Source organism: Panulirus ornatus, chromosome 15 (assembly GCF_036320965.1).
Source record: "Panulirus ornatus isolate Po-2019 chromosome 15, ASM3632096v1, whole genome shotgun sequence".
In the NCBI taxonomy this organism is placed as follows: Eukaryota; Metazoa; Arthropoda; class Malacostraca; order Decapoda; family Palinuridae; genus Panulirus; species Panulirus ornatus.
This window is the reverse complement of record NC_092238.1, coordinates 37,714,365-37,739,279: the sequence shown is the minus strand read 5'-3', so window position 1 is coordinate 37,739,279 and position 24,915 is coordinate 37,714,365. Positions and strand designations below refer to the sequence as shown.

Genomic DNA, 24,915 nt, shown 5'->3' with positions numbered 1-24,915 from the left:
ACATTGTGCTGGTAATACATAGCCAGTGCAGTGTCTTACATTAAAATGAGATAACCCTTATCTTTTATTTAAAATTAATCATGTGTATGCATCAGTCCTAGATTTTTTTTTTTTTTTTTTTTTTTTTTTTGCCGCTGTCTCCCGCGTTTGCGAGGTAATGCTAGCCAATAGCATTCGACAGTCCTAGATGATACAGTTAATTCCATAGAAAATGGGTTCATTTATTCATTTTTATTTTGCTTTGTCGCTGTCTTCCGCATTAGCGAAGTAGCGCAAGGAAACAGACGAAAGAATAGCCCAACCCACCCACATACACATGTATATACATACACATCCACACACACAAATATAAATACCTATACATCTCAACGTATACATATATATATATATATATATATACACACACAGACATATACATATATACACATGTATATAATTCATATAGTCTGCCTTTATTCATTCCCATCTCCACCCCGCCACACATGAAATAACAACCCCCTCCCCCCTCATGTTTGCAAGGTAGTGCTAGGAAAAGACAACAAAGGCCACATTCGTTCACAGTCAGTCTATAGCTGTCATGTACAATGCACTGAAACCACAGCTCCCTTTCCACATCCAGGCCACGCAGAACTTTCCATGGTTTACCCCTAGACGCTTCACATGCCCTGGTTCAATCCAATGACAGCACATCGACCCCGGTATACCACATCATTTCAATTGACTCTATTCCTTGCACGCCTTTCACCCTCCTGCATGTTCAGGCCCCTGATCACTCAATATCTTTTTCACTCCATCTTTCCACCTCCAATTTGGTCTCCAACTTCTCCTCATTCCCTCCACCTCTGACATATATCCTCTTGGTCAATCTTTCCTCACTCATTCTCTCTATGTGACCAAACCATTTCAAAACACCCTCTTCTGCACTCTCAACCACACTCTTTTTATTACCACACATCTCTCTTACTCTATTATTACTTACTCTATCAAACCACCTCACACCACATATTGTCCTCAAAAATCTCATATCCAGCACACCCACCCTCCTGCGCACAATTCTATCCATAGCCCACGCCTCGCAACCATATAATATTGTTGGAACCACTATTCCCTCAAACATACCCATTTTTGCTTTCCGAGATAATGTTCTCAACTTCCACACATTCTTCAACGCTCCCAGAACTTTCGCCCCCTCCCCCACCCTATGATTCACTTCTGCTTCCATGGTTCCATTCACTGCCAAATCCACTTCCAGATATCTAAAACACCTCACTTCCTCCAGTTTTTCTCCATTCAAACTTACCTCCCAATTGACTTGTCCCTCAACCCTACTGTACCTAATAACCTTGCTCTTATTCACATTTACTCTCAGCTTTCTTCTTTCACACACTTTACCAAACTCAGTCACCAGCTTCTGCAGCTTCTCACACGAATCAGCCACCAGTGCCATATCATCAGCGAACAACAATTGACTCACTTCCCAAGCTCTCTCATCCACAGCAGACTGCATACTTGCCCCTCTTTCCAAAACTCTTGCATTCACCTCCCTAAAAACCCCATCCATAAACAAACTAAACAACCATGGAGACATCACACACCCCTGCTGCAAACCTACATTCACTGAGAACCAATCACATTCCTCTCTTCCTACACATATACATGCCTTAGGTCCTCGATAAAAACTTTTCACTGCTTCTAACAACTTACCTCCAACACCATATATTCTTAATACCTTCCACAGAGCGTCTCTATCAACTCTTATCATATGCTTCCTCCAGATCCATAAATGCTACATACAAATCCATTTGCTTTTCTAAGTATTTCTCACATACATTCTTCAAAGCAAACACCAGATCCACACATCCTCTACCACTTCTGAAACCACACTGCTCTTCCCCAATCTGATGCTCTGTACATGTCTTCACCCTCTCAATCAATACCCTCCCATATAATTTCCCAGGAATACTCAACAAACTTATACCTCTGTAATTTGAACCTCTGGAATTTGAGCACTCGCTTTTATTCCCTTTGCCTTTGTACAATGGCACTATGCATGCATTCCACCAATCCTCAGGCACCTCACCATGAGTCATACATACATTAAATAACCTTACCAACCAGTCAACAATACAGTCACCCCCTTTTTCAATAAATTCCCCTGCAATACCATCCAAACCTGCTGCCTTGCCGGCTTTCATCTTCCGCAAAGCTTTTACTACCTCTTCTTTGTTTACCAAAACATTCTCCCTAACCCTCTCACTTTGCACACCACCTCGACCAAAACACCCTATATCTGCCACTCTATCATCAAACACATTCAACAAACCTTCAAAATACTCACTCCATCTCCTCACATCACCACTACTTATTATCACCTCCCCATTAGCCCCCTTCACTGAAGTTCCCATTTGTTCCCTTGTCTTACACACCTTATTTACCTCCTTCCAAAACATCTTTTTATTCTCCCTAAAATTTAATGATACTCTCTCACCCCAACTCTCATTTGCCCTCTTTTTCACCTCTTGCACCTTTCTCTTGACCTCCTGCCTCTTTCTTTTATACATCTCCCACTCATTTGCATTATTTCCATGCAAAAATCGTCCAAATGCCTCTCTCTTCTCTTTCACTAATAATCTTACTTCTTCATCCCACCACTCACTACCCTTTCTAATCTGCCCACCTCCCATGCTTCTCATGCCACAAGCATCTTTTGCACAAGCCATCACTGCTTCCCTAAATACATCCTATTCCAACCCCACTCCCCTTATGTCCTTTGTTCTCACCTTTTTCCATTCCCGCGTGACTCATCCTTTTAGAAAGTTAAAATTCAAGGAGGGGAGAGTTTCCAGCCCCCCGCTCCCGTCCCCTTTAGTCGCCTTCTACGACACATGAGGAATGCGTGGGAAGTATTCTTTCTCTCCTATCCCCAGGGAGATATGTTTAACATCCTTTACTGTGAAACAAGTTAATAGGAAAGATAAAGAACATGAAGAAGGGAGAAGGAGTTTTCATGGGCTTTGTGTCATAAACATACTATCAGACTTTTTTTTTCTTTTTTTTCATGGGACAAAATGCTAAATTCAAACTGTAAGAAAAAAGTAATTGACAGCAAGCTTAATCATTGACAAAGTTTACAGTGTAGTCCTATTAGCCTTGTTTCTGTAGTTTAAAAAATTGACATAGGAGAACATTTATAGCTGGCCTATCTATGATTCAATGCTCTAAATTCATGTGATTGATGATTAATATTTTTGATTAAAGAATAAAGAGTTTCAGCAAAACGTTTCTTTATTAAAAATAGAAACTAACTCAACAAACTATGTTTGCCTTGGGAAGTGAGATATTTAAGCTGTAAGGAGAAATGATTATGAGAATTAATTTTACGGCCTGGATCAAGTGATGTGAGTGGTGAGCTCCTTCCACAGTACAGCTATCTGATGGGAGCAGTAGGTTATCACAAGGCATATAAGTATATGCTGCTGTGAAAGTAGTTACTAACCATCAGGCACATTTATAGGTTCAATTTCTTCAAGTTTCACAACTTTCCAAATGAAGATCTTTATATATATGTTGGGTTAATAAAACCATAATGGATGTAAGTTAGATGGAGAAACAATGGCTAGATCTACATCTTTTGGCCTTAAAGATTATAAGGCTTTCAGTATGATGGCCTCTTTTACCCTTATATCTAAAATGTAAAGGATTGGTTTGGTTAAATGGTTTATGGTCTAAGGGCACTGTAATATTGTTCAGTAAGAATTCTATCAATGAGCTGTAGCCAAAAAGGTGCCATTACACCAAATTGTCTTGTTAAACTTTTTGGGACAAGTGCAGTTCTGATCCAATACCAGGATTACATTCAGAAATTTTTTTGGCACTGGTGTGACTTTTTTCTTTTTGATACACAGAAGGACTAGCTCCCACTTAGAGGCAGTTAAAGGCCCATCTTACAGAGTTTCAACCCCAGTGGTAGAATATGGGATGGTATGAAAAAAATTGCTAGATACCTTGCTTTTTTTCATTCCTTTATAGAAATGGTGATTTAGATTTTGGATATAATTTTGCAAATGAATATCGTGATTCATAAGACTAACATGAAAAGGTTTGAAACATGTGAGCATCTTTTTTTTTCTATGAAATTATCACAGATGTATCAGTGCATTGATGAAGTCAAGTCTGACCTTAAAAAGTATCAGGCCACTCCAGGAGACTGTACAAATGAGAATGCACAGGGATTTTATTTTCCTCATTGGTTCCATTTCCATATGTTTTCTCCTTTTTGTTACATACCTGCACATCTTTATTACATTAATAGGGTATTGTCGGGAATAGATAATTGAGCCTTCAAAGAAAATTGTTGCTTTGCTGCCTCTTTTTTCCTGCTTTTACTAATTGCTTCTTGAAAATTACATCAGAAGTTAAATTTGAAAGTCAGAGCATATGGAAATGGTTAAGGGTTGATCATTAATATAATCACTTAGTTTTTGTTGTTAAACAGGATTGCATCACACAAGAAGAAATGTTTTCATTTGATTAATATAAGACTAATACTGATGATATATTCCAGTAAGTATTTAAATGCTTGGTTATTTTACTTATGTCCTTCCATCACTGAGCTGTATCCGGTTGTAAAAGCTTAATACTCCATACAAATCTGTTCTGGACATTTACCTGTATACCTTTTGTGTTTTGGTTTTAGAGATCCTGTATTAACTTTTCATAATCCATTATATTGGCAGGAAATGGCACAATATGGACATCTACTGATGCCACAAACTCACCCCATGGTAGAGCAAGTAAGAAGAGTTGGTAATCAGATACTGCAGGCAAACAATGACATCCCCCAGTTGTACACTAAATCATGGACAGTCGCTGTTATTGATGATCCCTTGGTCAACTGCTTTGTCTTGCCAGTAAGTGATTATGCTCTAAATTCTTGTCTTTCTGTTTATGTATCTGTCTGTCTGTATATCTATCTGTCTTTCTCTTTGTCTGTCAATGTCTGTTTATTTATCCCTTCTACTAAACTGTTATTCCCCAGTCATGGTTGATCTACCTTGTTCCTTTGCATGTCACATCAGGGATAGAGCATATTGGGCCACTCCAGAATCTCCTTCCTCCTTCATTTCTATTTGGAATAATTGCAGATCTGATATAAGTAGAGTTGAGCATTCCTTCATAAAAATAATGTGTGCTGATAGTATGTCTACTTTCACTGATAAATCTCTTTGACTCTTAACCAAAAGCATTTCCAGCAACTTCTCCATCTTAGCCTTTCGTACCCTCTTCTGATCTAATCAATCTGTAGCTAACTCTTTCACTGATGAATCCACTCTTTATGGTACTTTGTTCTTCTCTAACTGCTTTCAGTGATTCCTTATCTAGTCCTCCTCCCCCATCACTTTTTGTTGAGCCTTTGCCTTCTTAAATATATATATTTTCCCTACTCAAAAAAGTATTTTGAGTAATCCCAATGACAGCACATTTTCAAGAAGTTTCTTGGAAGAAAATTAAGTGGCTTTTAGCTAGATTTAAAGAACCAGTCAGATGAGTGATTTTATGGATAGTGGTTCCTCCAGCATTAAAATTTGCCTATGAAGAGGCATGAAAAGGTTGCAAGCCTTGACAACACTACATCCGACTGATGCAGTTGAAAATTTTACAAACTTTTAAAAGTATCTGGTTTTGAAAAATTATGAATGAATTACATTGATTGTATCAAGAAAAGATTTATGAATTAAACCATAATAATAATCACCGTGACTAGCTTGTGAAGTGTGTGCTGAAAAAGTACTTGTGATTGGGAATACACTGCTCTAGCATTGCTCTCTGCCAGTGGCCTGTTAAAGGTGAGGCACTAAAGACAAAGAAGCAGTGCTGGAGTTCATCAGTTATGGAGGCTCTTTTGCTGTGGCCACCCCCTTAAAGGAGTTCCTTAAGGGAATGGGTGTCAGCGATGGCGATGAATAGATAAAATACTTGCTTAAAAAGTGTGTGAAGTTTGTAAGTGAGCATTATTGGATAATGTACTAATTGGTGGGCATGCATGACTCTTGGATGTAAATGTGCTGTACTAATTGGTGGGCATGCATGACTCTTGGATGTAAATGTGCTGAGAGGGATAGCTGGTATGATGTCTGATCACTGCTTGGTAGATTTGAAGATGAAAGTTTATACAGACTTAGTGAAAAAGAAGAAATTATATGGATGGGAAGAGGGTAGTGATAATAAAGAGATACCAGGAGAGATTGGTTGAGGAATGACAAGAGAGTGGTGAGAATGAAGCCTGTTGAAAGAGATACTAGGAGAGATTAGGTGAAGAATGACAAGAGGGTGATGAAAATGAGGCTTGTGTGAAGAGATAATAGGAGAGATTGGGTGAAGAATGACAATAGATATCAGGAGAAATTAGTAGAATTAAAAAAGTTGAGAGTAAATTAAATGAAGGGAATGGGTGAGAAATGGGAAATTTTAAGGAAGCAGTGCTTACATATGTAAGAGAAGTGTGTGAGTTATGGATCTGCAAGAAAGGGTAGTAAGTGGTGGGACGAGGAAGTTAAGTCGCTTGTGAAAGAGAAAAGGAAGGTGTATGGATATTACATGCTGGGAGGCAGTGCAAGTGATTGGGAGATGTACAAAGGAAAGCAATAGGAAGAAAAGAAGGAGCAGGGGCTGAAAAAGAGGGGGGAATGAGAATTGGGGTGTGGGAGTATTGATAAACTAGGGAGAATAAAAAAATGAATTGGAAGGGGATTAATAGTGTAAAGAGAACAGGAAAACAAACAGTAGCTACAGTACAGGAAGCAGATGGGAAAGTGGTACAGGTAGAGATGAGGTGAAAAGATGGAGTGAGTATTTTGAAGGACTGCTGAGTGTGTTAGATTATAGGGTGGCACATGTGAGGTGTTTTGGATTTAGAGATATACGTAGTGAGAAAGTCATGACAAGTGTGGCAATGTTGCTGGATTGGATGGGATTGCCAATAAATTTATTATGAAAGGGGGTAACTATGTAGTTGATTGGTTTGTATAAAGGCAAGGGAGACACAAAGGTAAAAGTATACCAGGTGAGTTATGTAGATGAGTATTGATTGATGGGGTGGTGACTTGCTCAAAGCATCAGATTGGAGAGATATAATGCAGTTTTAGGAGTGGTAAGGGGTGTTTACTTTGAAGAGTCTATCAGAGAAATATAGAGAAACAGGAATTTGTAAGTGGTATTCAAGGATCTGGAGAAAGCATATGATTTGATTGATAAGAGATACTTTGTGGAAGGCTTTACAAATGAAGAGGGAAAGCTTCAGTAAGCAATCACAAATTTTTATTGAGAAAGTGAGGCATGTGTGTGTGAGTAGGAAGAGAGGAGGATGAGTGGATTCAAGTGAAGGTGGATTAACATCAAGGATGTGTGATATCACTATTGTGTTTAATCAGTTTATGGATGGATTGATGATGGAGGTGAATATGAGGGTCTTAGAGAGAGGGGTAAACCTGCAGTCTGCTGGCATTGGGAGGTGAATCAGTTGCTGTTTGCTGATGATATGAGTCATGTGGCAAACTTGAGTGAGAAACTGCAGAAGCTTGTGTGTAAGTTTGGGAGTGTGTGAAAAGGGAGAGATAAGGGGTACTATGAATAAAAGTAAGGTTACATTTAACTTTAGCAGGGTAACAATACAGGTTGGTTGAAAAGTAAGTTTAAATGGAGAGAACCTGATGAAAATGGGGTGGATATCAGTAGATGGAACCCGGGAGAGCTGAGGAGAGCTCCCAAGATGGGCAAGGAGGCCTTGGTTCAGGGTGCATTGAGGACTGTGTGGAAACAGAAATCACTGTCTATGAGGGTAATGTGTATGTTTGATGGTGTATTATTCAAAGGAAGGAATTCAAACAGTAACAGACCAGTGGATCCTTACAAGGCTGTTTGTGGTACTGGAAGATATCAGAGACTCACAGATCAGTTTGGTAAAAGCTAGAATGAATGAAGATAATTCAAAGACAATAACCTTCAAATTATCAGTGTGACTTAGGAGGAGCAATTATGTAAGTGATGGACTTGAAGCGAAACATTTATCATCAGTTCTGAAACGTACTTATAGTACTGGTTTCAACCTCTTTTTAATAGGTAAATTATTCCATATGTTAACAATCCTGTTGAAGAAAAAGTACTTCACATCATTTAGGGTAAAACATTTGCCCACAAGATTTATCCATTACTATCTGTGAAGTCAGACAAATCAAGTCTTTACCTTGTTAGATCAAGATTATCAAGGACCTAAGTTTTGAGTACTTGTACTAGTCCCCCTCTTAACCTCTTTGTGAAGCTAAATAGATTCAAAGTCGTATGGTCGGCAGCTCTCATATGATTTGTTTCCCAGCCCAGGAATCTTCTTAGTCGTGCTACACTGCAGTCTCACCAGTCTGTCTGTCTGTTTTTTTCAGGTAGTGTGACCAAAACTGAACACAATATTCAAGATGAGGAAAAACCAGTGCTTTGTAAAGAGTAAGGATGATTAATTTAGAGTTAAATTTGAAGTCACTACCTATGAACCCAAGAATTTTGTTTGCTTTTTTTACTGCTTCTGTGTGGTTTTAGGTCACCAGAGCTCATTACACTCAAGTCTTTGAACTCATTTACCTTTTGCATTCAACAAAACTCATACTGTAGCTTGTCTTCTTTTTTACTACAGATATATAAAACTTTACACTTAACAATATTGTAATTCATGTACCATCTTTGAGCCCAGTCCATTAATTTGTCTGTCAGTTTGAAGCTGCTGACATTTAAATTCATTTTTAGACTTATTTCCCAGCTTATTGCCATCAGTGAATTTTGATGTGATGCAGTCCATTATCAGTATCATTATATGAGAAAGAGGACTAATCCCAAGACTGGTTTTTGTGACGCACCTCTTGTTACATCCAGCCATTCTGAGGTTTGACGTAAATCACAACTCTTTGTTTATGGCCACTCCACTAGTTTCCCTATCCATCAAAGTACAACTCCATCAGTATCAGGTGACTTAATTTTTACTAATGACCTTTGATGCAAAACCTTACTGAATTCTTTTTGAAAACCTAGATATATTAAATCAGCTACTATACTTTCATCATTTATGTTGATTTATCATGAAAAAAACAAGCGGTTTGTGAAACATGAGTAATTTCGAGGAAAATTTTTTATCAAGGGGTTCGTCTTTTAAATGGTTTCAGTTCTGTTTCTGCTGATGGTTTCCTAAAGTTTTCCAATAACAATCTTTCAGCTAAGTGGACCATGATTTCTGGGCAGTGATATATTAACTTTTTCGAATATCATGTTACACTAGCAAACTTCAGTTCATCTGGAACTTTTCCTGTAGCATGTGACACTGAAAAGGGTGGTTGAGGGCTTAACTATATAATTTTTTGCCTCTTTCATTGTCCTTCATTAAAACTTGTTAGGACCTGCCATTTTGTTTATTTTCATACCTTTTATTGCTGATAGTATGTCTTCAACTTTTGTCAGTTTGTTGCAGAATGCTCTCCTTTCTGGATTCAGGATGTGAGTTGTGTCTTTGATCATAAATACAGATACAAAAAAATTCATATAAGACTTTTGCTATGGCTTTATTTTCCTGAACCTACCAACCAGTTTCCATAATTAACTATAAAACTCCTAAAGGTTTCTTTTGCTGTTTTCTAAAATATACACTTCATATTGAAGTTTTCGTTGTATGTAATTCTCTTAGTTTCTTTACACAGGTTTACATAACTCACTCTTGTGTTGGGTATTGGTATCTTTGAGTTTCTTGCAATCTACTTTCTTAGACAAAAGGCACTTCATTTCATTGTTGCACCACCTAAGCTTCATTTTAGAAACAGGCCATATACTGCTTTGAAGGTTTCACTGAAGCTTTTCCAAGTTACATTCATGTTGTTTTCACTGACCATATCATCCCAGGTTTGTCTGTCAAGGGCAATGCGAAGATCATCAAAATGTGCTAGTTTAAAGTTGGGTATTTTTTCAAAACTGTCATCTTGACCAGTATTACTTGCTTTGTCAAGAGGACCATGTAATATGAATAGATGAAATGAAGAAAGTAATAGTTGGATGAGAGATTTAATATGGCAGGAATGCAAAGGGAATGAATAGTTGAATGCTAGAGTTGGTGAAGTACAATACTTTGAGGTTTGTGAGCATTTAGAAAGAGTGCAAGACGGAGTTTACAAGGAGAGTGTACGATAGTATGATTAAGGGGGTTGCTGTGAGAACTGAGAGGGGAAGACTACCTGTGACATGAGAAATAAGAGTGGAAGAACACTGGAGGAAGAGAAATAGGGGAATGTATGCAAGTGAAGTATGTAAGGACAAGTGGAAACTCTTTTGCTGTGGCCACCCCCTCGATGGGAGTTCCCAAGGGGAATGAGCTTCAAAGATAGATAGATAGATAGATAGATAGTTGAAACTACTTTGTCAGTGATCAGTTGTACCAAACTATTCTCCATCTTCAACATTATTAACAAGATCCTCAGTTGAAGTAAGAACTAAATCTAATACGTTCTCGTTGTGAATAGGATTCTTGACAAACTGAATTAGGGTATTGTCCAGCAAATTGAGGTAGGGTCTGCATCCTGGGCAGCTGAAAAAGTTCATAGGATGGGCATAGGAGCCTAGGTTCTAAGTGCATTGAGGAATGTGTGGAAACAGAAATCACCGTTTGTGAGGGTAAAGATGGATATGTTTGATGATATAGTATTCCTGACAGTGTTTTGCAAATGAAATGTATGGACCAAGGATGAAAAAATATAGAAGAGGGTGAATATGTTGGAAATGAAATTAAATATACTCCTGCAGCCACATAGCTGCTGTAACTTCTTGTTCTGTTCCCCATCCTTCCATTTAATTCACCCAATACTAACAGTTTCTTTCCTGGATCTTTATCCTAAACTGCTCTTTCAGGTTCTCTCCAGAAGTATTGTACATGACCTTCTCTCATTACAAGGAACAAATTCACTTGAATTTTGCAAAATTCAAATGTGAAACTTGTAATCAAATATCATTTTAAATCATTCATCCTTCAATAGCATGCACACTTCCTCTCGCATGCCTCTCCAAATCATCTTGCAGGTGTTACTGGACTCCACCTGCTTTCAGTGAAAAGTCTCCGCTGTCAAGTCTATATAATTTTTAATGAAAAGGAGTACACTATTGTCAAGATACTTCTCACTCCAAAGGAGAACATCACTTCCCTGCTTTTGGATGTAGCATATCCATGAAGCTGCAAGAGTCCCTACAGAGAATCAGATCTTGTGGTCATGTGATAATAATAATAATTGTCTTACATACTTGTTCTCATATCCTTATCCCTGGGGATAGGGGATTAAGAATACTTCCCACGTATTCCCTGCGTGTCGTAGAAGGCGACTAAAAGGGGAGGGAGCGGGGGGCTGGAAATCCTCCCATCTCGTTCTTTTTTTTTTAATTTTCCAAGTGAAGGAACAGAGGGGGCCAGGTGAGGATATTCCAAAAAAGGCCCAGTCCTCTGTTCTTGGCGCTACCTCGCTAACGCGGGAAATGACGAATGGTTTGAAAGAAAGACATACTTGTTCTCATATCCTATCCTCCATTCCACCTGAAAGTCGCACTTCCTCTCCACCTTGGCTTGCATTCACCTTGTCTGATGTTCCCTTTTAAAATTGTCTACATTTCCATTCTCATACTTTTATCATGTATTCCTTTCATTTTCAGCTGATCCATACAGACCTGCATCATTTGTTAAAAACATCTGGGGCACAATAGTTTCCACCAAAACCAAATGCATATTTTGTGGGGAATATTTGCAGATCCTTTGTCCTAAACCCAGCTCCACATGCTATCAAATAAGGATAGGATACCCAGCTTCTTGATGTACACTTGCACTTTATAACCCTGAACATCTATAAATAAATGTACACCTTTGCCCCACATCAAAGGAATTTAGTTCCCCATCACTTTAGGACTGATAAAAATTTTGTTTTAATATTTTTACTTCCGAAGTTTCTCAATCACTTGTCACTGTTGACAGAGTGTCTGCACCTCATATAGATGTCTGTGTATAGAAATATCCTTCTGTATTCAAAATCAGTTTTTCTCCATAGGATCCTGTGCTCTTTGATTATCAACCTCGTACTTTGTACTGAAATAGCATTGTTTTTGTGGTATGCCTTTTAAAGATAAGGCAAGCTCATATATATAAATAAACTTTTCCCGTATTATCATTTCTATATTTTCCAGTAAAAATGCACCTGGGCATGAGAAGAAAGATCATGAGAGGCAAGTTTTTTGGGAGCAGCTGAATGAGTGTGTTAGTGGTTTTGATGCACAAAACCGGGTTATAGTGATGGGTGATTTGAATGCAAAGGTGAGTAATGTGGCAGCTGAAGGAATAACTGGTATACGTGGGGTGTTCAGTGTTGTAAATGGAAATGGTGAAGAGCTTGTAGATTTATGTACTGAAAAAGGACTGGTGATTGGGAATACCTGGTTTAAAAAGAGAGATATACATAAGTATACATATGCAAGTAGGAGAGATGGCCAGAGAGCGTTATTGGATTACGTGTTAATTGACAGACGGCCGAAAGAGAGACTTTTGGATGTTAATGTGCTGAGAGGTGCAACTGGAGGGATGTCTGATCATTATCTTGTGGAGGCGAAGGTGAAGATTTGTAGGGGTTTTCAGAAAAGAAGAAGAGAGAATGTTGGGGTGAAGAGGGTGGTGAGAGTAAGTGAGCTTGGGAAGGAGACTTGTGTGAGGAAGTACTAGGAGAGACTGAGTACAGAATGGAAAAAGGTGAGAACAAAGGAGGTAAGGGGAGTGGGGGAGGAATGGGATGTATTTAGGGAAGCAGTGATGGCTTGCACAAAAGATGCTTGTGGCATGAGAAGAGTGGGAGGTGGGTTGATTAGAAAGGGTAGTGAATGGTGGGATGAAGAAGTAAGATTATTAGTGAAAGAGAAGAGAGAGGCATTTGGACGATTTTTGCAGGGAAAAAATGCAAATGAGTGGGAGATGTATAAAAGAAAGAGGCAGGAGGTCAAGAGAAAGGTGCAAGAGGTGAAAAAGAGGGCAAATGAGAGTTGGGGTGAGAGAGTATCATTAAATTTTAGGGAAAATAAAAAGATGCTTGTGGCATGAGAAGAGTGGGAGGTGGGTTGATTAGAAAAGGTAGTGAGTGGTGGGATGAAGAAGTAAGAGTATTAGTGAAAGAGAAGAGAGAGGCATTTGGACGGTTTTTGCAGGGGAAAAAATGCAGTTGAGTGGGAGACGTATAAAAGAAAGAGACAGGAGGTCAAGAGAAAGGTGCAAGAGGTGAAAAAAAGGGCAAATGAGAGTTGGGGTGAGAGAGTATCATTAAATTTTAGGGAGAATAAAAAGATGTTCTGGAAGGAGGTAAATAAAGTGCGTAAGACAAGGGAGCAAATGGGAACTTCAGTGAAGGGCGCAAATGGGGAGGTGATAACAAGTAGTGGTGATGTGAGAAGGAGATGGAGTGAGTATTTTGAAGGTTTGTTGAATGTGTTTGATGATAGAGTGGCAGATATAGGGTGTTTTGGTCGAGGTGGTGTGCAAAGTGAGAGGGTTAGGGAAAATGATTTGGTAAACAGAGAAGAGGTAGTAAAAGCTTTGCGGAAGATGAAAGCCGGCAAGGCAGCAGGTTTGGATGGTATTGCAGTGGAATTTATTAAAAAAGGGGGTGACTGTATTGTTGACTGGTTGGTAAGGTTATTTAATGTATGTATGATTCATGGTGAGGTGCCTAAGGATTGGCAGAATGCTTGCATAGTGCCATTGTACAAAGGCAAAGGGGATAAGAGTGAGTGCTTAAATTACAGAGGTATAAGTTTGTTGGGTATTCCTGGTAAATTATATGGGAGGGTATTGATTGAGAGGGTGAAGGCATGTACAGAGCATCAGCTTGGGGAAGAGCAGTGTGGTTTCAGAAGTGGTAGAGGATGTGTGGATCAGGTGTTTGCTTTGAAGAATGTATGTGAGAAATACTTAGAAAAGCAAATGGATTTGTATGTAGCATTTATGGATCTGGAGAAGGCATATGATAGAGTTGATAGAGATGCTCTGTGGAAGGTATTAAGAATATATGGTGTGGGAGGCAAGATGCTAGAAGCAGTGAAAAGTTTTTATCGAGGATGTAAGGCATGTGTACGTGTAGGAAGAGAGGAAAGTGACTGGTTCTCAGTGAATGTAGGTTTGTGGCAGGGGTGTGTGATGTCTCCATGGTTGTTTAATTTGTTTATGGATGGGGTTGTTAGGGAGGTGAATGCAAGAGTTTTGGAAAGAGGGGCAAGTATGAAGTCTGTTGGGGATGAGAGAGCTTGGGAAGTGAGTCAGTTGTTGTTCGCTGATGATACAGCGCTGGTGGCTGATTCATGTGAGAAACTGCAGAAGCTGGTGACTGAGTTTGGTAAAGTGTGTGAAAGAAGAAAGTTAAGAGTAAATGTGAATAAGAGCAAGGTTATTAGGTACAGTAGGGTTGAGGGTCAAGTCAATTGGGAGGTGAGTTTGAATGGAGAAAAACTGGAGGAAGTGAAGTGTTTTAGATATCTGGGAGTGGATCTGGCAGCGGATGGAACCATGGAAGCGGAAGTGGATCATAGGGTGGGGGAGGGGGCGAAAATTCTGGGAGCCTTGAAAATGTGTGGAAGTCGAGAACATTATCTCGGAAAGCAAAAATGGGTATGTTTGAAGGAATAGTGGTTCCAACAATGTTGTATGGTTGCGAGGCGTGGGCTATGGATAGAGTTGTACGCAGGAGGGTGGATGTGCTGGAAATGAGATGTTTGAGGACAATATGTGGTGTGAGGTGGTTTGATCGAGTAAGTAATGTAAGGGTGAGACGTGTGGAAATAAAAATAGCGTGGTTGAGAGAGCAGAAGAGGGTGTTTTGAAATGGTTTGGGCACATGAGAGAATGAGTGAGGAAAGATTGACCAAGAGGATATATGTGTTGGAGGTGGAGGGAACGAGGAGAAGTGGGAGACCAAATTGGAGGTGGAAGGATGGAGTGAAAAAGATTTTGAGTGATCGGGGCCTGAACATGCAGGAGGGTGAAAGGTGGGCAAGGAATAGAGTGAATGGATCGATGTGGTATACCGGGGTCGCCGTGCTGTCAATGGATTGAATCAGGGCATGTGAGGCGTCTGGGGTGAGTCATGGAAAGTTCTGTGGGGCCTGGATGTGGAAAGGGAGCTGTGGTTTCGGGCATTATTACATGACAGCTAGAGTCTGAGTGTGAACGAATGGGGCCTTTGTTGTCTTTTCCTGGCGCTACCTCGCACACATGAGGGGGGAGGGGGATGTTATTCCATGTGTGGCGAAGTGGCAATGGGAATAAATAAAGGCAGACAGTATGAATTATGTACATGTGTATATATGTATATGTCTGTGTGTGTGTATATATATGTGTACATTGAGATGTATAGGTATGTATTTTTGCGTGTGTGGACATGTATGTATATACATGTGTATGGGGGTGGTTTGGGCCATTTCTTTTTTGTCTGTTCCCTTGCGCTACCTCGCAAACGCGGGAGACAGCGACAAAGCAAAATAAATATATAAATGTATAAAATATTTTCCAGTCATTATAGCATCTATAACTTTTATATAGCTTATTTCTTCCCATCATATAATTGATTTAGAAACTAATAATGTTTTTTCCATAGTTATTCTCTTATTTTATGGTAAAGTGTGTGAAGGAAGAAAGGTGAGAGGAAATGTGAGTAAGAGCAAGGTTATTAGGTACATTAGGGTTGAGGGTCAAGTCAATTGGGAGGTAAGTTTGAATGGAGAAAAACTGGAGGAAGTAAAGTGTTTTAGATATCTGGGAGTGGATCTGGCAGCGGATGGAACCATGGAAGTGGAAGTGAATCATAGAGTGGGGGAGGGGGCGAAAATTCTGGGAGCCTTGAAGAATGTTTGGAAGTCGAGAACATTATCTCGGAAAGCAAAAATGGGTATGTTTGAAGGAATAGTGGTTTCAACAATGTTGTATGGTTGCGAAGCATGGGCTATGGATAGAGTTGTGCACAGGAGGGTGGATGTGCTGGAAATGAGATGTTTGAGGACAATATGTGGTGTGAGGTGGTTTGATCAAGTAAGTAATGTAAGGGTAAGAGAGATGTGTGGAAATAAAAAGAGTGTGATTGAGAGAGCAGAAGAGGGTGTTTTGAAATGGTTTGGTCACATGGAGAGAATGAGTGAGGAAAGATTGACCAAGAGGATATATGTGTCAGAGGTGGAGGGAACGAGGAAAAGTGGGAGACCAAATTGGAGGTGGAAAGTTGGAGTGAAAAAGATTTTGAGTGATCGGGGCCTGAACATGCAGGAGGGTGAAAGGCGTGCAAGGAATAGAGTGAATTGGAACGATGTGGTATACCAGGGTCGACGTGCCATCAATGGATTGAACCAGGGCATGTGAAGCGTCTGGGGTAAACCATGGAAAGTTCTGTGGGGCCTGGATGTGGAAAGGGAGCTGTGGTTTTGGTGCATTATTACATGACAGCTAGAGACTGAGTGTGAATGAATGTGGCCTTTGTTGTCTTTTCCTAGCGCTACCTCACGCACATGAGGGGGGAGGGGGTTGTTATTCCATGTGTGGCGAGGTGGCGATGGGAATGAATAAAGGCAGATAGTATGAATTATGTACATGCGTATATATGTATATGTCTGTGTGTGTATATATATGTGTACATTGAGATGTATAGATATGTATATTTGCGTTTGTGGACGTGTATGTATATACATGTGTATGTGGGTGGGTTGGGCCATTCTTTCGTCTGTTTCCTTGCACTACCTCACTAACGCAGGAGACAGCGACAAAGCAAAATAAATAATTAAAATGTATTTCATTACATCTGTTTCCCATTTTAGAAAGTTAATACATGGATGGGGTTGTTAGGGAGGTAAATGCAAGAGTTTTGGAAAGAGGGGCAAGTATGAAGTCTGTTGGGGATGAGAGAGCTTGGGAAGTGAGTCAGTTGTTGTTCGCTGATGATACAGCGCTGGTGGCTGATTCATGTGAGAAACTGCAGAAGCTGGTGACTGAGTTTGGTAAAGTGTATGGAAGAAGAAAGTTAAGAGTAAATGTGAATAAGAGCAAGGTTATTAGGTACAGTAGGGTTGAGGGTCAAGTCAATTGGGAGGTGAGTTTGAATGGAGAAAAACTGGAGGAAGTGAAGTGTTTTAGATATCTGGGAGTGGATCTGTCAGCGGATGGAACCATGGAAGCGGAAGTGGATCATAGGGTGGGGGAGGGGGCAAAAATTCTGGGGGCCTTGAAGAATGTGTGGAAGTCGAGAACATTATCTCGGAAAGCAAAAATGGGTATGTTTGAAGGAATAGTGGTTCCAACAATGTTGTATGGTTGCGAGGCGTGGGCTATGGATAGAGTTGTGCGCAGGAGGATGGATGTGCTGGAAATGAGATGTTTGAGGACAATGTGTGGTGTGAGGTGGTTTGATCGAGTGAGTAACGTAAGGGTAAGAGAGATGTGTGGAAATAAAAAGAGCGTGGTTGAGAGAGCAGAAGAGGGTGTTTTGAAGTGGTTTGGGCACATGGAGAGAATGAGTGAGGAAAGATTGACCAAGAGGATATATGTGTCGGAGGTGGAGGGAACGAGGAGAAGAGGGAGACCAAATTGGAGGTGGAAAGATGGAGTGAAAAAGATTTTGTGTGATCGGGGCCTGAACATGCAGGAGGGTGAAAGGAGGGCAAGGAATAGAGTGAATTGGAGCGATGTGGTATACCGGGGTTGACGTGCTGTCAGTGGATTGAATCAAGGCATGTGAAGCGTCTGGGGTAAACCATGGAAAGTTGTGTAGGTATGTATATTTGCGTGTGTGGACGTATGTATATACATGTGTATGGGGGGGGTTGGGCCATTTCTTTCGTCTGTTTCCTTGCGCTACCTCGCAAACGCGGGAGACAGCGACAAAGTATAAAAAAAAAAAAAAAAAAAAATTTCATTACATTAGAAGGAGTCATAGTGCTGAAACCTTAAGGTCAAAAATGAAAAGGAATAATGTAATGTGTGGTGAGATTTCAGTGATTGTGAACCCAGTAGTAATATACTGGTGCATTATTTATTTGCCTGTAACTAGCAAATGCTTAAGAGTCTTAAGCAGTTTGAGGTTCTGAACATGGCATTCTCATGTATATAGGGAGAAAGTGTATAAAATATAGATAGAAAAGATAGAGATTTAATTATATAAAACATTTGTGAATGAGTATAGTGCTTCACAGTAACTATAAGCTGCTTTCTTTCACCAGAGTGGTCAAATGGTTATGTTTCGAGGTATGATGGAACTGTTTGATAATGATGACCAGGTGGCTGTTGTCTTGGCTCATGAAATGAGTCATGCTATTCTTGAACATACTGTAAGTATTTAATCTTGGATTTTTTCATTTTTTTTTTGCTAGTATATCAGCATTTTCAAGTTACAGAAAAAAAAAAATCTGAATTAGAGAATGTTCAGCATACTACTTTTATACTCACAGTGCATTTCATAAACTTGAATTCTTTACCTGCTGAAGGAATTTTGCATATCGGTTGGGATGTATAAAGCTCCCTTTCCTTTAGGCTATAAAGGAGTGTTGTGAAAGATTGGGTAATATAATAGCTTATGGCCCTGTTCATTTATATGCCCTGAAGTAATTGTCTCTCCTTCCATAAGAGGGTGACTTTGCTTCTTTGTATTTTTTTTTTATAGTCTTATCCAAAATATTTTAAATGCATAAATTTAGTGAACACAAGTGGTGTCAAGGGTATAGTGAAGATGTTTTTGTTGAGTGAAATGAAGTTTTTTTTTTTAAGGATGACACGTATCTAGATTTACTGAGAGTACAGACATTTATGGTAAGGGTGAAATGAAGGCGCATATGTTAGGAATGAAGAGAAGAGCGTTTGTCAAGGGTGTAGAAATATGAGTTTCTTGGTTTGCTGATCTTGACAAGTTTTGGCACAAACATTTTTAAGGTGCCAAAGAAAAGAGACATCCTACATTTGCTTGTGCATGTTGGCATTTTTAGTTCTTTTGTACATCATCATCCTTATGTAATACTGTGATTTCTTCTTATTATGCTTATGACCTTGTCTTTTTTTTCTCATAATATGTTGATCCTCATTTCATAATCTGCTATAATTATTCCTTTCCCTCTTATACCTTTCAAATATTGACTTCATGATAAACTTTGAAAAGTTCCTCTTAACAGTGATATGTACTTAGGCTGTGGAATTCTTTATCCATTTACATTCCAGATGTTCATCTCATCAACATATTTTCCCGTGTATCTTCTTTTGGATATGGGTTTACATCATCTTCCTCTGGAATTTGCATACTCAAACTTGAACACATATTGGTCACTTTTCCTAAGTAGGACAACTTTGGTGTTTCTATTTATTGGTTTTACAGGTACACCACTGATTTTCCAGCAAATGATGGTTTGGCACCTCCTTTAGTCCGGACAAAATTACATGAGGAAACTTGAAATGGTGTGATACCACAATTCTCTGAGATTCTTAGCTTATTTTACTTAAATTTAACCCAGCTATGGCTTCTAAGACATATGAGGGTGTCAGTTGTGGTGTCAGACATAAACACCAGTCCATATCGATCCAAGATAAAGTAGTACTGTTGAAAAAATGGACCGTAGCGTTTCGGTGTGTAAGCTGTGTGACATCTACAGTATTGGTTCATCAACTGTTTATGATATAAAGAAGCAAAGGGAGAAAATATTGAAATTCTATGCAGACAGCAATTCCAAGAAGCAAATTACGATTAGAAAAACTATGAAAGATGGTAATGGTAAGAGTACTGAGCACGATCGAGTGATGATGGAATGGTTTTGACAGCATCGGACTGATGGAGTGGACTTGTCAGGTAACATGATAATGGACCAGGCTTAGTTGTTCCATAAAGAACTTAAATTACAACATGAGCATGACTATAGTGAAGGATGGCTTCAAAGATTCAAGAAGCGTCACGGAATTTCCATGAATAAAGTATGTGAAGAAAAGTGGTCTGCAAACCACAAAGGAACTGCCGAGTATGTGGACGAATTTGTGAAAGTCATAGCTGACGAGCACCTCAGTCCTGAGCAGGTGTATAATGCAGATGAAACTGCATTATTCTGGTAATGCACACCTAGGAAAACACTAACAACTGAAGACGAAGAAGACTCTACAGGATCAAATAATTTAGGGTGCTCAAACATTTAATATTTGTTTGATTTAAATTTCTAACAGTCCATGGTATACTTTAGACACATGGGAGATGCATAATTAGTGGGTTAGAGGTGTGTTGATTTATTATTATTACGTGACCACAGTTGGTCAGGCAAAATGGTGAATCCAGTAAGGTGTTGGAACCAAAAGTGCCAGAAAATTGGTGGTGTACCTGTACGTGATTTTTTTCGTATTTGGTTGCTCTTTACTGCATTAGCAAGGTGGCACCAGAAACAGATGAAGAATGGCCTCATTTGCTCAGAACCACTCTTTAGATGTCATATGTCTGAAGCATTTCATCAAACCCTGTTCAGCCTTTTTAACCATACTCATTACCACACTTCTCTCTCATGCTGTCATATCTTACATAATCAACTATCTTCACATTATATTGTCCTCATGCATTTCATTTCCATCACACCCACCCTCTTCTGCATTCAGAGTCTAAGACTCATGCTCTTCCAGTACCATCAGAACTTCCATACCATGTCATAACTATTGATCATTATTTGGTTGTACTAAGCTCCACCAGCATGAGGTTATGCCACAAGTGAAAAGTCACCCTTGGCAAGGCTGTATTTAGTCCATTTTGGATAATATCTTTAGGCAGTTATATTATCCCAAGTGGTTTGTGAACAAAGCTAACTGAAAAGCTATGAAGACATGTTCCAAAAAACAGTGCTTGTAATGTTGCTTTCCAGTACAATAACATTATCAGTAAAACCCTGACAAATAGTGAGCCAAATCATGCAACAATTGGGAGTGTATATTTGTCAAATGCAAGGCATGTAAAGATATATATATATTTCTTTTTTCTTTCAAACTATTTGCCATTTCCTGCATTAGCAAGGTAGCGCTAAGAACAGAGGACTGGGCCTCTGAGGGAATATCCTCAGCTGGCCCCCTTCTCTGTTCCTTCTTTTGGAAAATTAAAAAAAAAAACAAGAGGGGAGGATTTCCAGCCCCCCGCTCCCTCCCCTTTTAGTCGCCTTCTACGACACGCAGGGACTGCGTGGGAAGTATTCTTTCTCCCCTATCCCCAGGGATATATATATATATTTTTTTTTTTCAAACTATTCGCCATTTTCCCGCGTTAGCGAGGTAGCGTTAAGAACAGAGAACTGGGCCTTTGAGGGAATATCCTCACCTGGTCCCCTTCTCTGTCCTTCTTTTGGAAAATTAGAAAAAAATAATGAGAGGGGAGGATGTCCAGCCCCCCGCTCCCTCCCCTTTTAGTCGCCTTCTATGACACGCAGGGAATGCGTGGGAAGTATTCTTTCTCCCCTATCCCCAGGGATAATATATATATATATATATATATATATATATATATATATATATCCCTGGGGATAGGGGATTAAGAATACTTCCCAGGTATTCCCTGCGTGTCGTAGAAGGCGACTAAAAGGGGAGGGAGCGGGGGGCTGGAAATCCTCCCCTCTCGTTTTTTTTTTTTTTTTTTTTCTTTTTTTTTTTTTTTTTTCCAAAAGAAGGAACAGAGGGGGCCAGGTGAGGATATTCCAAAAAAGGCCTGGTCCTCTGTTCTTAACGCTACCTAGCTAACGCGGGAAATGGCAAATAGTTTAAAAGAAAAAGAATATATATATATATATATATATATATTTTTTTTTTTTTTTTGTCGCTGTCTCATGCGTTTGCAAGGTAGCGCAAGGAAACAGACGAAAGAAATGGCTCAACCCACCCCCATACACATGTATATACATACGTCCACACACGCAAATATACATACCTACACAGCTTTCCATGGTTTACCCCAGACACTTCACATGCCCTGATTCAATCCACTGACAGCACGTCAACCCCGGTATACCACATCGATCCAATTCACTCTATTCCTTGCCCTCCTTTCCCCCTCCTGCATGTTCAGGCCCCGATCACACAAAATCTTTTTCACTCCATCTTTCCACCTCCAATTTGGTCTCCCACTTCTCCTCGTTCCCTCCACCTCCGACACATATATCCTCTTGGTCAATCTTTCCTCACTCATTCTCTCCATGTGCCCAAACCATTTCAAAACACCCTCTTCTGCTCTCTCAACCACGCTCTTTTTATTTCCACACATCTCTCTTACCCTTACATTACATACTCGATCAAACCACCTCACACCACACATTGTCCTCAAACATCTCATTTCCAGCACATCCATCCTCCTGCGCACAACTCTATCCATAGCCCATGCCTCGCAACCATACAACATTGTTGGAACCACTATTCCTTCAAACATACCCATTTTTGCTTTCCGAGATAATGTTCTCGACTTCCACACATTCTTCAAGGCTCCCAGGATTTTCGCCCCCTCCCCCATCCTGTGATCCACTTCCGCTTCCATGGTTCCATCCGCTGCCAGATCCACTCCCAGATATCTAAAACACTTTACTTCCTCCAGTTTTTCTCCATTCAAACTTACCTCCCAATTGACTTGACCCTCAACCCTACTGTACCTAATAACCTTGCTCTTATTCACATTTACTCTTAACTTTCTTCTTTCACACACTTTATCAAACTCAGTCACCAGCTTCTGCAGTTTCTCACATGAATCAGCCACCAGCACTGTATCATCAGCGAACAACAACTGACTCACTTCCCAAGCTCTCTCATCCACAACAGACTTCGTACTTGCCCCTCTTTCCAAAACTCTTGCACACAGCTCCCTAACAACCCCATCCATAAACAAATTAAACAACCATGGAGACATCACACACCCCTGCTGCAAACCTACATTCACTGAGAACCAATCACTTTCCTCTCTTCCTACACGTACACATGCCTTACATCCTCGATAAAAACTTTTCACTGCTTCTAATGTGGCAGTTGAGGGAATAATTGGTATACATGGGGTGTTCAGTGTTGTAAATGGAAATGGTGAAGAGCTTGTAGATTTATGTGCTGAAAAAGGACTGGTGATTGGGAATACCTGGTTTAAAAAGCGAGATATACATAAGTATACATATGTAAGTAGGAGAGATGGCCAGAGAGCGTTATTGGATTACATGTTAATTGACAGGTGCGCGAAAGAGAGACTTTTGGATGTTAATGTGCCGAGAGGTGCAACTGGAGGGATGTCTAATCATTATCTTCTGGAGGCTAAGGTGAAGATTTGTATGGGTTTTCAGAAAAGAAGAGTGAATGTTGGGGTGAAGAGGGTGGTGAGAGTAAGTGAGCTTGGGAAGGAGACTTGTGTGAGGAAGTACCAGGAGAGACTGAGTACAGAATGGAAAAAGGTGAGAACAATGGAAGTAAGGGGAGTGGGGGAGGAATGGGATGTATTTAGGGAATCAGTGATGGATTGCGCAAAAGATGCTTGTGGCATGAGAAGAGTGGGAGGTGGGTTGATTAGAAAGGGTAGTGAGTGGTGGGATGAAGAAGTAAGATTATTAGTGAAAGAGAAGAGAGAGGCATTTGGACGATTTTTGCAGGGAAAAAATGCAATTGAGTGGGAGATGTATAAAAGAAAGAGACAGGAGGTCAAGAGAAAGGTGCAAGAGGTGAAAAAGAGGGCAAATGAGAGTTGGGGTGAGAGAGTATCATTAAATTTTAGGGAGAATAAAAAGATGTTCTGGAAGGAGGTAATAAAGTGTGTAAGACAAGGGAGCAAATGGGAACTTCAGTGAAGGGCGCAAATGGGGAGGTGATAACAAGTAGTGGTGATGTGAGAAGGCAATGGAGTGAGTATTTTGAAGGTTTGTTGAATGTGTTTGATGATAGAGTGGCAGATATAGGGTGTTTTGATCGAGGTGGTGTGCAAAGTGAGAGGGTTAGGGAAAATGATTTGGTAAACAGAGAAGAGGTAGTAAAAGGTTTGCGGAAGATGAAAGCCGGCAAGGCAGCAGGTTTGGATGGTATTGCAGTGGAATTTATTAAAAAAGGGGGTGACTGTATTATTGACTGGTTGGTAAGGTTATTTAATGTATGTATGACTCATGGTGAGGTGCCTGAGGATTGGCGGAATGCGTGCATAGTGCCATTGTACAAAGGCAAAGGGGATAAGAGTGAGTGTTCAAATTTCAGAGGTATAAGTTTGTTGAGTATTCCTGGTAAATTATATGGGAGGGTATTGATTGAGAGGGTGAAGGCATGTACAGAGCATCAGATTGGGGAAGAGCAGTGTGGTTTCAGAAGTGGTAGAGGATGTGTGGATCAGGTGTTTGCTTTGAAGAATGTATGTGAGAAATACTTAGAAAAGCAAATGGATTTGTATGTAGCATTTATGGATCTGGAGAAGGCATATGATAGAGTTGATAGAGATGCTCTGTGGAAGGTATTAAGAATATATGGTGTGGGTGGCAAGTTGTTAGAAGCAGTGAAAAGTTTTTATCGAGGATGTAAGGCATGTGTATGTGTAGGAAGAGAGGAAAGTGATTGGTTCTCAGTGAATGTAGGTTTGCGGCAGGGGTGTGTGATGTCTCCATGGTTGTTTCAATTGTTTTTGGATGGGGTTGTTAGGGAGGTAAATGCAAGAGTTTTGGAAAGAGGGGCAAGTATGAATTCTGTTGGGGATGAGAGAGCTTGGGAAGTGAGTCAGTTCTTGTTCGCTGATGATACAGCGCTGGTGGCCGATTCATGTGAGAAACTGCAGAAGCTGGTGACTGAGTTTGGTAAAGTGTGTGAAAGAAGAAAGTTAAGAGTAAATGTGAATAAGAGCAAGG

At 39.9% G+C, this 24,915-nt stretch overlaps 1 protein-coding gene across 3 annotated transcripts in view; it reads left to right on the top strand.

Annotated features, from left to right (window-relative positions):
• Nucleotides 1-24,915, top strand: part of LOC139753857 (metalloendopeptidase OMA1, mitochondrial-like) — a 103,070-nt gene that overhangs the window by 42,325 nt on the left and 35,830 nt on the right. For all 3 annotated transcript variants that reach the window (XM_071670798.1, XM_071670799.1, XM_071670800.1), the window contains exons 5-6: nucleotides 4,737-4,910; nucleotides 18,295-18,402. In XM_071670798.1, the coding sequence (XP_071526899.1) occupies nucleotides 4,737-4,910; nucleotides 18,295-18,402 (282 nt within the window). The remainder of the gene's footprint in view (nucleotides 1-4,736; nucleotides 4,911-18,294; nucleotides 18,403-24,915) is intronic.